The sequence below is a fragment of the Marmota monax genome, unplaced genomic scaffold (assembly GCF_021218885.2).
Source record: "Marmota monax isolate L192 unplaced genomic scaffold, Marmota_monax_Labrador192_F-V1.1 WCK01_AAM20220418_F8-fsc00052, whole genome shotgun sequence".
Lineage (NCBI taxonomy): Eukaryota > Metazoa > Chordata > Mammalia > Rodentia > Sciuridae > Marmota > Marmota monax.
Window position 1 is genome coordinate 1345725 of NW_026693473.1, and position 14253 is coordinate 1359977.

Below are 14253 nucleotides of genomic sequence, written 5' to 3' on the forward strand. Positions count from 1 at the left end.
TCACTTCTTGGCAGCTTCTGCCTAGGCTGCCAAATCTACCTCCCTTCTGACAGCCAGGAATGTGGCTTGTTCCTTCTGAAAGACTGCCAGTTCTTCCACATGGGGGTGAATGCTCAGGGAATAAACAGGCAGAGTCGGGGTGGAGCTAACAACAGAGGATGTGATATATCCTGCAGGGCAAATGCATCATCCTAAGCTTTGACATGGGCAATCTCATGTGTTTCAAAGTCATCAAGCCTGCCACCTCTTTTCCTGGCAGGCTCCCTTCTCAGTCCTAGCAGCTGCCTTCCAGAAGTAGAAAACAATGGATTTTCCAATCTTGTTTTCAAAGATACTGTCAGGCTTCACAAAAACTTTTATAGGCAGAGGAATGCCTTCTTTGATGTCTTTTATCTTCTCATTGAATTCTTTTTTGGCGGTGGATACCAGGGATTGAACTCTGGGGCACTCAACCACTGAGCTACGTACCCAGCCCTATTTTGCATTTTATTTAGAGACAGGATCTCACTGAATTGCTTAGCAGCCTTGCCATTGCTGATGGTGACTTTGAACTCCTTCTGCTCAGCCTTCTGAGCTGCTGGGATTACAGGCGTGCGCCACTGTGCCCGGCATTGCTTGACCTCTTTTACAAAACTGGTTGATAGAAATGTCCTGTTGACCCGGAATGGGGCAAGTGGGGGCTGGGCACGGCCTGGTCCGTGAGCAGGATGGCCCAGATTACTCCACTTCGAGTTTCCTGAAAGGCTTGAGTAGCCCAGCTCAACTTTTGACAGGATGCAGGGCTTTCGGTCTTAGTTCACCTCAGGGCAGCACTAAGAGCCAAGATTCTATTTTTTTTAAGATATTAATGAACCTTTATTTTATTCATTTATTTATATGTAGTGCTGAGGATCAAACCCAGTGCCACACACGTTAGGCAAGTGCTCTACCATTGAGCCACAACTCCAGCCCCATGATTCTATTCTTCATGTAGAAGAATTCTCTGTAAACTATACAATGCTGACTAAAATTATTATATCCAAATGAATATTCAAGTAAAATCATTAATACAGTATCAAATTAGAGAAATGCAAATATAACACTAAGTGCTAGATGCTAAGTGTTTTATCTACATCATTTTTCATCAGTACTCACAATCTTTTTTTTTAAATATGTATTTTTTAGTTGTAGTTGGACACAACACCTTTATTTCACTTTTTATTTTTTTATGTGGTGCTGAGGATCGAATCCAGGGTCTCGCATGCTCCATCGCTGAGCCACAACCCCAGCCCTCATAATATTTTTTAAAAATATTTTTTCAGTTACAGATGAACACAGTATCTTTATTTTATTTATTTATTTTTTAATGTGGTGCTGAGGATCGAACTCAGTGCCTCATATGTGCTAGGCAAGCACTCTACCACTGAGCCACAACCTTAGCCCTAGTACTCACAATCTTTTAAGTTAGCTATTACTTGTTTCCTTTTTTCAGATGAGACACTATGACTTATTTCACATCTCATAGCCAGCTGTTCAACCCAAGAATGTCATACTTCAAAGCCATTTTCTTAATCAATTAATTAAGTAGGAATCCTAAGTAATTACTTAGTTTGGTTCTTTTATAAAGGAGAGAATTTTCCCATCCCATATCATATGAACTTTACATATCTTCTTAGTTATGTTCTTCAGTTATCTTTTCAGTTTGTTTTGAGGTTTTTAAACTCAATGTTATCAACTGCTTCATTAGCAATTAAGCAGCTAAGAGGACCACAAGGTTGCTATACCAACTGATGTTCCGCCTTATTCAGGCCCAGAGTACTGGAGTTGGCTGACTATGGGCTGAACCTCTGAAATAGTGAGTTCAAAATAATTTTTCCTCCTCTAAATTGTTCAAATCAGGTATTTTGGTCACAGGGACAAAAAGCTAACACAATAACAGATAATTTTCTGGTCCTGAGGCACTTAACTCCTGATCCTAATCCATGCTACAATGTAACTGGTCACACACATATTAATTATGCCAAACAGTTGAGATTTCTCAAGCCAAACCATCCTAACTTGGTCTAAAATTTAACATACGTTTCCAAAAGATGTTACTGTAGTAAACAACAATAACAAACAGGTGTGGTGGTACACACTTGTAATGCCAGCTACTCGGAAGGCTAAGTAAGACAGCAGAATCACCATAAGTTTGAGGTCAGCATGGACAATTTAGCAAGACATGTCTTAAAATTGTAAAAGGCTCTAGCTCAGTATAATTCAGTGATAGAGTACTTGTCTAGCATGTACAAAGCCCTGGATTCAATCCCCAGTGCCATAAATAAATAAATAAATAAATAATAAAACCAATCTAAAAATACAAAATATAAGCCTTGAATGAGATAATATGGCTAACATACTCATTCTGAATTGGTAAAGTGAATTTCTTACTTGCATGTAATTTTGAAGATTTCACTAACAAAGAGAAGTATCTGTTTTCTCTTAACAAACATCCCACGGTTCCCAGAATGACAAAATAATAAGAACAAAAGAAACCCATATCACAAAATTTGTTACTAGAGGAAAAACAAAATGCAGCTGTATGTATGGAACACAAAAAGAAACACACCTGAAAATCTTTGACCTTTTTTTTTTTAATAAATTATAAATACTTTATCCATTTATCAAAGTTCATCAAAGAACTTTCAAGAACTGTTTAATCTTCTTCATTCTTCAGGGATTATTCATTCACAGAGCAGGCCACCTACAGAAGAGATTTATTTAAGAAAGTCAGATTTCAAACACCACACCAGATCTATGGTTTTAGGGAATTATGACCACTAAAAATGAATGCTTCAGTCAAGTATTATCAATTAATTGCCACAATTATTCTAAATCAGTCACAGAATAAAATAAAGATCTACATTACAAGATTCTAGTTGAGCCTAACTAAAAACATCACTGAAACTATTCAATTCATAACATCACTTAATCTTTAGAAGCTTTTGTTGAAGTCAAAACAATAACTTTTTCCTCAAAATTATCTTCCAAACAAGGTTAGCATTTTATTTTTATAGATATTCAACATGAGAGATCTACAAACCCCTCTTTTTGCTGATTCAAGAATGTTTGGCAAAGACTCACAAAGTGGAAGGCAGAAGGTTAGCTTAGTACACAAGGCACTTCCTGTGGAAAATTACTTACTTAATCCCAAGGGCAAAATAAGGGCAACTCTTTAATTAAATCAGGCTAGATAACTCTCCAAGTCTAAAGCCTCATCTAATGGGTCCCTTCATTTGGTTTAGATAAGTAGCTTCAATAAGACACAAACTATAAACTCTTTTCTAAAAATCCCAAAGAAAGAATACATTTAAGGAAAAGTTTGAGCAGGAAAGATAACCAAAAGTGAAGCCAACCATAGCACTGTTTTCTCCCTGATACTGATTATATATTGGAGGCTTTCCCATAGAATCTCAGTTACATTTCAAGTGTAAAGTCCTGAGAGGAGGGGCCATCTTTCTCATTTTGAAAATTTTTAGGGTCTTAATAAATACCTATTTTTAAAAAATGTTTGAATGATAGAAATAACTTTTTTCTATTATCTTGGAATCATATTTTCATACATAATCAGTTGCTTATTTGTGTGTATGTAAGACTGATGTTGTAGGTGTGCGTGTGTGTGAGAGAGACAGACAGACAGACACACACACACTGGAGATGATCCACATCCTCTGCCCTGAAACTGGCATACTTGAAACACCCCAACTATTAAGATCAATTAATAAATACTGAAGATCATCACTACTCAAGTGCTGGTTCTTTAATTTGATTGTAACCTCCAAACTGGGTTCTCCAGGTTTCTTCTGATTTCTTAAGGCAGAAAGATGCTAGCCACCCATTGTTTTACATTTCTACTTAAGTTTAGGGTTTGTCTACTTTCTCTTTTAATTCATATTAAAAAAAAAAAAGTGGTCATAAGATAAAATTGTCTGGAATCACTATCATCAAACCTATTTTGTCTTAGTAGTTTTCAAGTCTCTGTCTTTGCTACTATTAAATCATAAAAGATAGTTTATATTTAGCATATTCCCTATTACTTTTTGTAAACTTAGGTCAGTGGGTGTTAAAGAAATCACCTAGGAGTTTCTGAGTCAACAACTGCAGTCCAGGGCCCAGAATTGTGAATTTGGAAAATGTTTGAGGTTCACATCTGAGTAAAACCATTGACTGAAAGAAAGTGGTCATAATTCTTATATTTTCAAAGAAAATATAAGAGGTAAAATATACTTACTATTAATCTACTGAAAAGGTACAATTGAGATCTACTTTATTTAGGAACAATATTAAAATCTACAAAGGTTTTTTAATTAAGCAACTTTTATGATCATTCCTGGAAAGATCTAAGTTTGCAAGATATTTTTTCTTTGATACTATTCTCAGAAAAACACAGTTTAATTAGTCGAAGAGAAATCAATTTAGTTAATCTCAGAGCAATGCAGATGCTACGCTGGATTTTACTCTACAACCAATAGCCCCGTTACTGAGTTGCATGCACCAATGCACTTCAGCAATAGGTTTTTCTAATTAGCATTCATAATGAAGTTTTAAAATTGACAATTAAGATAATGTGAAATCCTAAAAAATGAGTATGTTGGCAATAAAATCTTAACTGGTGCAAAGAATGAAATGTAAAGTGCCTATTAATTGGAGAATATTATAAAAGATCTGGACACTAGTTTTAATTCTACCATTATCTACCCTTCACTTGAACAAGTCTTTTCTGACTTCCCCATGCCTCAGTTTCCCCATGGAGGTTGGGGGAATAAAGACACCTAGGACCAAGTGGGATCCAAATATCTGTTCGTCTTCCAAAAGTATACTTCATTTTCATTACACTGAAAATGAAAACATGACAGTGTGAATCCCTAGTAAGGCCCCCCATGGATTCAGATTGTTCTTCCACTAACCAGGATTCAAAATTACATAATCATGTCATACATTCTATAGTCCTAAAATGAATATCTGCTATCCATAACTCCCCAGGTATGAGCTATTCTGTTCTGGTTTCCACTTTATAATTTACAAAGCATACACATACATATATCACTTACTCACTGCAATAGTTCTATAAGGTAGTTTGGGTATGTACATTTATCTCTGGATGACAGATGGGGAAACTAATGTTTAGAAAGTGAAGAACCTATCCAAGACCACATGATCAGTTAAATATTAAGTTTTATTAAGTCCAAAGCTTTTGTATGTTCTTTTATATACAAATGAAGAACATAGCTACTGCTCTTATCTCTGCCCCCAAAACACAAAGAAAACTATAATATCTTCCAGTCTTTCTGAATGTATGCTACTTTTAACAACTGTACAACCTTTATGGTTCACATGAAGTCAAGTGAACTTTTTTTTTTTTTTAGTTTTTGATAAGACCTTTATTTTATTCATTTATTATATGTGGTGCTGAGAACGAATGCAGTGCCTCACACATGCAAGGCAAGTGCTCTACCACTGAGCCACAAACCAAGCCCAATTTTTCTCCAACTGTCCTTTGTTATAAAGGCAATAGCTTACACAATTAACCAGTAAAAGAGAATATGAACAAGGAAGCCATATACAATGAGATTCTATGTCTTTAAAAGTAGCTAATAGGTATATTTTTTAAGAATACGTCTTGCCCCAAATTTACTTATTTTACAAAATGATTTACTATGGGATTTTTAAAAATAATTGTCTAGTCTAAAAGCCTCTTAAGTATATCATATATACACAGTAATAGATTCACTGTACTATCTATAAACACAAAATATATTATGGCTCAAAGTCAGAGAGGATTAATATTTTGACAAAAGTTCAACCAGTTGAAGCAAAAAACATGTTAACCTAGACCTCAGGAGAGTAAAAATGAAGCCTCAGGGCTTTCAGTATAGACTGTTTTCTACTATACAGTCAAACTTTTTATCAACTATTGGAAAGTTCCTTATCCCTCCTTTTTATACATCAAAGAGTAAGACTGGCCATATGTGAAATTCCAATGAGGCAACAAAGAGGTGAAAGGGAAAAAACCCAGGCTCTCTATCACTATTAAGTTGACATGTGGCTCTGGCATTATCTGTCAGCTATCATTATAAAGCTAAAAGTGCCAGTGTGGTGTAGCTGTTAGGGGAGGGGCATAAAGGACAGGGAGTTGGCCTGGGCACCAAGGTTCCAGTTCTGATCCTGCTTAACTACCTCAAGAACCTTCTCATAACCACAAGTCTTAATTTCCTCATTATCCTTTATTAAACACCTCCTATGTGCCAGGCAGTGTTATAGGTGCTGGGGATATGGCAGTGAGTAAAAGAGAAAATTCCTACTTAATTTTCAAGTGATAATATTAAGACAGCCACTAGGCTCATGTGCCTAGTAAATATTTTTAAAGCTAAAAATTCGGTTCCTTAGTCTCTTTAGCCAAAATTCAAGAGCTCAATGGTCACATAAAGCTAGTGGCTAGCATACTTGAGAATGCAGATATAGAACATTTCTGTCATTACAGAAAGTTCCTGTTGGACAGGGATGAGATAGAATGATGGGGAAGGAATGCTAGTTAACTTGAGGTGTTGAGGGAAAGCCTTTCAAATAAAGAGACTTTTAGATAGAGACCTAAATGAAGTGGAGGGGTAAGCAAAGAGCTTCCAAAAAGGAAATCATTTATTTGTAGTATTGTTGAATATTTTATTGAAATATATGGAATCAAAGGTCTTCCAAAAAAAGGTCTAAGGTTTTAGTTTTATTAGAATAAAGCATGTTACAAAAGAAACAGCAACAATTCCATTCTCTTTTGCCGAAAGCAATGCTGCCATTTACTAAAGATCCACATAAGACAAAAGAAATGGATAACATTTTCTGTTTCGTTCATTTAACTAAGAAAATGGAATATTTTGAACTTCCTACAGCCATGAGTTCCTCTAATATAACTAAAAGTTTTTGTGAAACTCTTTCTTGAAAGCTTCAGACTCCCCTTCTCAAATTCACAATATAGCTTTAAATTCATTAGCATCATTTACATTCGCCACCAGAAACTGAAAAGTTGTTATTTTTTTAGTGATACTTATGCATTTCTATTAACCAGGTAAACTACCTTTCAAATAGAATGCTGCTCAATCTGTAAGTTAATACACATATTTGAAGCAATATGCTCACCATTTCATATCTTAAATCCCAGGGCTCTCATGCACTCCTTGTGGGCCTCAATTAGATGTCCACAATGTTCTTCTCCTTTCTCAATGATGCTGTAAAATAAAATGTGCTTGTTATCTAACACAGAAGTTTTTAATCACATGCTAGTTATAAGGCAGAAGATGAGTATGATGAAATGTAGCTGCAATTTTTAAAAAGATGCTATTACACCAAACAGATTTATTTTTATTTGATTTTGTTCCACGATTACAAAGATGTTCCACAGAACTAGTTTTCTGGGGGAATCTAATTAGGAGAAATAATTACAGATATCAAATATCACCATTAGTTCACATCCACGGAATAACACTACTGTTAAATAAAGAGCAGACTGAACAGTTTACTTTTTCACCTATTATGACAGGGGAATTAAATCTGTTTGTACTCTACATTCAATCACACCTGTTTAATCTTCTAATTGTCAGATACCCAACAACATAAACATAAAAAAAAAATCTGGTAGTTGAGAGCAGCAAAATCCCCCTTTTGATGATGAAAGAGCTTTTCACTGGTAAGATTCACAAAGTAAAGACTAGGACCACAAAGTTTAATTTCTAGGGCCTGAAAATGTAATATTATCACATCAAGTTAAGCCAAATTCAATGACAAGAAATAAATGACTCATGACTACAGATATTTAAAGAGAAGCCATAGAAGGCTGAGGTGACCCATTTGAAAGTTATAGAAGGAAACAGAGTTCTATTTCATCAAAATCCTACTTCCCAATAGCTCCAGGCCTGCTGCAAATGGGAGAGGCTGTTTAGGAAAATAAATTTCTTATTAAGTGATCATCATTAGCATTCAATGATCATTTTCAAATGTTACATATACTGTGCTTGGCACTTGACCTGACTTGTACCATTAAACCTTACAGTAATCCCAGAGGCAGATATATTAAGCTCAATTTACAGACATAGGAAGCAGACATGTTAAAATAATTTGTTCAAGGTCATCAAATTGGTGGATCAAGATTCAAACCCTGACCTTGTATCCCAGACTCCTAATCATGAGGCCAAACTATCCAAAGGTTCCACTGGATCACTTTCAGCATCAGTATATAATCTTTCAATTCTCCATTTAGAGTATTATTTGCAAAGTAGTAGTATTAATCAAAGCAGAGCCCCTGCATTCTTATTATCAATTACGATTATAGTAGTATGTGAATTTTGTCAATTATGATTTCTCTTCTTTTCACATCTACTATCCCTCAACTTTCTGAAGTCAAAAGGGACTACTACTAGGAGGAGGTTCATATTGGCCGTATCTGTGGACTCTTAATGATATTTATTCTACCAGAGGCTATATGAAGTGTAATGGGGGAGGGGCTTTGGTGAATTGATAACCTAGATTAACTATTCTGAATACTATAATGTCACCTACGTTGTAGACTGGCTGATTTTTAATTTTTGCTTGCTTAAAGGGAGAACTCCTCAGAACTGTAAGGAATGTACCCTTTGTCCTGCTCTTTACATTTTGTAAGAAATACTTGGAGATTACCAGAAACTTTACTCTTCGTTTCTGTCAAATCTACTATAGCTGTTAGCGGGTGGTACAGCTATCACTAACATGCATCTCCGTATGTTTTTAAAGTCCTCTAAATGATGTAGCATCTTTAGGAATTTCCACATCTCCGGACCTAACGCAGTGCTTAACATGGAAGATGCTCAAAAATAATTTATAGAAAGGAATGTACGGGTGACGGGAGCCTCGGGCCAATTTGACCTCTCTCCTCTCCCGGGACAGAACTGCGGGCTTGGTAAAGAGAGCAAACCGCGAAACCTACGGGGCGCTCTAACTCTCTAGGGAGGGCAGAGGGCTTCGGTGGCGGAAGGTGCGGGACGCGCGGCGACGCCCCCTCCCCGGCTGCGCACTGACCACGCATCGCGCGCCTTCTTGGTCTCCGGGCAGGCGCAGCAGGGTTTCAGCGGCTTCTTCTCCTGAGACTCAGACGGGGCTGGGCTCGCGGCCGCCAGACCTGGCATCTTTAAAGCTGAAAGCAGCTACAGGCGTAGACAGGCTTAACTCTCCGGCCGTTTCCGATTCGTCCGCAGTCACTTCCGCAGTCGCTCTAAAAAGTACAGGAAGTCCTGCCTCTCTCGGGGTGAGGGGGGCGTGGGGTGCGGTAACAGGAGCGCGCCTGCGCAGGAGTGGCGAGATTAGGGCTTCTGCGAGGCGCGCCGGTCTAGCGCCTGCGCAGAGAGGTTGGTGTGAAGGTCAAGGGTAATGTAGGTCGTCTTGGGTACGACTCGTGACCGCGAGATCTCCCAACCGTTTTATCCCCCAAGAGTGTCTGCACTGAAGCTCAAGACAGTGAAATGACTTGTCCGAGCTAAACAAAAGAAACCATTAAGTGAAAGCCAGTTCCGCTGAGTAACAGACTTCTTTCCCATATTCCTTGCCTGGGCATTCTCTGTCTTATTGAAGTGCCCGCCCTGCTTGTATTGTTTTTCATTGACCTAGAGAAAAATGAGCAGAAGGACATTTGAACAATCCAGTCCACTACTCTTGGGGAAAACAGGCCTTCTAACGCCTTATATCTCCTAAACACACAGACACTAAATCTTCAATTAATTTGCGTTTAGAGTCCCCCTCCAGGTGATTTCAGTTTGAATCAGTCATGTTTATTAGTATACTGATTAGTAAAACTTTCCTTGGCAATTCTTGAATTGTAGTTTTAAAGTAAACTAGTGTCATATTATCTGCAAAAAAAAAAAAAAAAAAAAAGAACAATCATTTTTTTTCTGCAGAGAATTATTGGAAAAAGGGAATTAATTCACATTTTAAAGGAGGACATAAAGGCATTAAAAGCTGCTTCGTGATATATTTTTGGGGTAATCAAACTTGTAATATTACCTAACCAAAGTTTGTTTCTGTATTTCAGAAACTCAGTCCAAAGAATCTATAAGATGTGTCTGCAAGCTGGTGCTATAAAAATGTAATTCTGCATATGTACTCTCCAAATTATTAAAATTATCCCAATTTGTCATTTTTAATAAGTATAAATAAAATAAATAAATAAACTATCCTACTTAATTTGTCAAATTATTAAACTTTTAATAAGTATGTTTTTTATTTCATAGTGAATTTATGTGTTTAGTAGAACAACATATTATCCTAATATTCTCCTAACTTCACTTTCATCCACAATCATCAATTCTTTGAACTAGGCATTCACATGATTTAGAATGTTACTACTCAAATAGTGTTTCTTGGACTAGCAATATCAGTATCACTTGGAATGTGGCTCCACAAATCAATGGGGAAAAGAAAATAGGCTAACCATTTGGAGAAAATTAAACACTACATCAAAAGGAAGGGCTCCAAACTGGATGCAGTGGCACACACCCATTATCCCAGCGCCTCAGCAGACTGAGGCAGAAGGATCAGGAATTCAAAGCCAGCCTCAGAAAAATCGAGGCTCTAAATAACTCAGTGAGATCCTGTCTCTAAATAAAATACAAAAAAAAAAAATAGGGCTGAGGATGTGGTTAAGTGCCCTTGAGTTGAATTCCTGGTACCAAAAAGGGGGGGCCAGAGGAGTGGGGAGCTCCAAAGACACTAAAGGCCTACACTGTGAAAGGTTAAACTAAGAAGTTGACGTAGATTATGGAAAAGCATGTAACAGTCCCAAGGTATGGGGAACAACTTTACGTTTCAAAAGCACAAATTGTAAATAAAAATATCAATGAAGTTAATTACACCAAAATAAAGGCTTAAAGCTTTATATAGGACACTGCAGACAAAGTTAACAAATAGATGACATATTAGGAGAAAATACTTGAACTTCTAAATATTTTTAAATATTTTAAAAATTAAAAATTTTTAAAAGTTGAGTTAGAAGCCAGGCACAGGGTCTCACACCTATAATCCCAGCAGCTGGGGAGGCTAAGATGGGAGGATTGCGAATTCAGAAGCCAGCCTCAGCAAAAGCGAGGTGCTAAGCAACTCAGTGAGACCCTGTCTCTAAATACAACACAAAATAGGGCTGGAGATGTGGCTCAGTGGTGGAGTGCCCCTAAGTGCAATCCCTGGTACCCCCCTGGCCAAACAAAAAAGCTGAGTTAGAATGCAAATAGTTGAAGCAACATAATCTTCAGCCATAATTGCTTCCTTATAAAGGGCTTTTGAGTTTGTGAATCATCATTTGTGGCATAGTATATGGTCTATTTTAGAGAAGGATCCGAGTGCTTCTTCGAAGAAAGTGTATTCTCTCATTGAAGGATGAAATATTCTATATATGTCAGTTAAGTCCAAGTTATTAATTGTATTATCGAGTTCTATAGTTTCTTTGTTCAGCTTTTGTTTGGAAGTTCTATCTAGTGATGAAAGAGGTGTGTTAAAGTCACCCAAAGTTGTGTTGTGGTTTATTTGATTTAATCTTTACAGTCATATAATTTACATTTATGTATGAGCACAAATTAGGGTTCAGAAATGTATATGATTCACTCAAGGTCACATAGCTTTTAAGTGACAATCCTAAAGTTCAATGTCTTCTCCTTGTATTCTAGTTACTATCCTACTTAATTTGTCTAAATGCAAATGAATGTTTCTTATTTTAAAATTAATCACTGAACTGTATTTATTTGTGCTACTGAATTTTTTTAATAAATGAAGGAGGAAGGAAAATGAGAGATATGTAAAAGAATTTAATGGATTAAGAGAACTGAGACAAGTTGTTAACTGAATAGTTTTTATTAGAAATTATTAGAGATTAAATTAAGAGTTCTAGAAGGCAAATGGAGACCAAATAGTAAAAGGTCAACCATTTGTTTCACAAAGGATATCCTGAAGTTAGTTTATTAGTATTGCTTCTCAGTTCTGATTTTAACCAGCAATACTTTACTCTTTCAAATCTTTAGAACTCTTTGCTATTTCTATAATTGCTGAATTAGCAAGCAACAAGCTTCAAATAGTCACTTGAGTGGACTTTTTCATAGCACAGTGAATATGTTTATTGTATGGGATTGAATGGGGCTATGAGCCACAGATAGTACCAAACAGCCATTCTGTGGATGGGAAGACAGCCCTGGTAATATAACAAGCAAGAATGAAGGAAATGCTTTATAAATTGTTTCCATGTATAGGAATTTAACCATTTTTTAACACCTAACCAAACACAGGTGTGCTGAATTTACTGAGGGTAGATTCTTATGGAGAGTAGAGAAGGAGTGACACCATATGTTGAGAGAGAAGAACTACAAGGCTTAAATTCTCATTTGCCTAGTATTTACATATCTGCCTTTTGTTGTTGTTGTTGTTGCCTAGTATTTACATATCTGCCTTTGTGGGGGGGGGGGGGAAGCTTCCCAATTTCCACAAGTAAATACATGCTGCTTCTAACATTCTCTATAACTTTTCAAGTGCCTGAAACTCTGAAATTTTACTTGCCTGCTGCTTTCATGAATGCTAGTAGAAACCATCAAACTACTGGGTCATAGATAAAGGAAAATTTATTACAGCAACAGCAGAAAAGTATCAGCACTTTTGTGCCAGTTCCCTGAGCCCTCATCCTAACAGGGTGATGTGAAAAAGGCCAAATAACTGAGCCTGGTGATGTGTGCCAGTAATCCCAGTGACTTGGGAGGCTGAGGCAGGAGGATTACAAATTTAAGGCCAATCTCAGTAACTTGGTGAGGCCCTAAACAACTTAGCAAGACCTTGTCTCAAAATAAAAAGATAAAAAGAGGTGGGGATGTAGCTCAGTGGTAAAGTACCCCTGCCTGAAATCCCCAGTACTTCCACTTCCTGCAAAAGAAAAAAAAAACACCAAATAATATCTGCATGCAAATTAGGTTGCATACAGGAACACTTAGGTAACCCAAATCTTTAATAATGGGCAGTACAGATGTCTGTTTTATTCTCTTATCTTCCATGGTTATTTCCTACACAAAGAAACAAAGGCAGACCCTTGCCTCCTGCCTCACAAGGCAGAAGGTTCTTGTTCAGAACACCCATGGAGAACTAGCATGACCAAGTATAACTTCAATATCAAAGTTTCTTTTAAATAAGTAGACTAAATGACATAGAACCTAATTTCAAGAAGATCATGTATCAGTCATTTACGGTTGTTACTACAGACAATGTTTATGGTCCCCTGAAATTCATATATGAAGCCCTGATCCCCAGTGAGATGATATTTTGAGGTGAGGAATTTGGGAGGTAATTAGGTCATAAGAATGGAACTCACACTAAAGAATCAGTACACAAAAAGGGCAAGACCCAAGGTACCCCTACCTCCATAACTCTGCCATATGACACTAAAGCAAGAAGGTAGCCATCTGCAAGCCTGAAAGAGGACTAGATCCCTCACTAGGAACAGAATTGATCAGCACCTTGATTTTAGACTTCCTAGACTCCAGAACTGTGAGAAACAAGTATCTGTTGTTGTTTAAGCCATCCATCTATGGCATTTTGTTATAACAACCCAAGAAGACTAAGACAGCCATGTAACATTGTTACCACAAACTTAGTGGTAATACACATTTATCATCTCACATTTTCTGTAGGTCCAGAGTCTGGCTTTAGCTTAGGTGGCTCCTCTGATTAGGGTCTTAGAAGATTTCAATCAAGACTATTGGAGGATGTAGTTTCATCTGAGATTCTAGTGGGTAAAAATATGCTTTGAGTCTCATTCAGTTTGTTGTCAGAATTAATTTTCTTGTTATTGTAGGACCAAGGGCTTTGGCTTTTTGATTGCTATCAGTTGGAGGTCATCTCAGCATTTAAAGGTCACCTGTATAGTTGCCCAACATGTTTACTTCCTTCCTCAAAGCCAGCAAGGGAGAGAAAGAATAACTCAGCAAAATGGGTATTATAGTCTTTGTAAGAGAATCACATAAGAACATATAGTCCATCACATCTGTCATAGTCTGTTGGTTAAAATCAGTCACAATACTCAAGGAATGAGTATCACATCAGAGCATGAACACCAGGAGGACAGATCCTTAGGGCTATCTTAAGAGCCTGTCCACTACAGGTTGATATGCAGAGATAAACCCAAAACAGACTATATGGAACTTATCCACAAATGAAGAGAAGTTGGTGAACTATACAAAAATCAAATGCCTGTCT

General features: G+C 37.0%; 1 protein-coding gene and 1 pseudogene across 1 annotated transcript; both read right to left on the reverse strand.

Annotated features, from left to right (window-relative positions):
- On the reverse strand, positions 1–2415 carry LOC124101716 (large ribosomal subunit protein uL11m-like; annotated as a pseudogene).
- Positions 2416–2594: 179 nt separating this feature from the next.
- On the reverse strand, positions 2595–9252 carry LOC124101877 (cytochrome c oxidase copper chaperone). Its single transcript, XM_046458114.2, has 3 exons — positions 9058–9252; positions 7147–7235; positions 2595–2722 (listed from the first exon to the last, which is right to left on the reverse strand). The coding sequence occupies exons 1-2, from the start codon at positions 9162–9164 to the stop codon at positions 7151–7153; spliced, it is 192 nt and encodes a 63-aa protein (XP_046314070.1). The 5' UTR covers positions 9165–9252; the 3' UTR covers positions 2595–2722; positions 7147–7150.
- Between the last annotated feature and the right edge of the window lie 5001 nt (positions 9253–14253).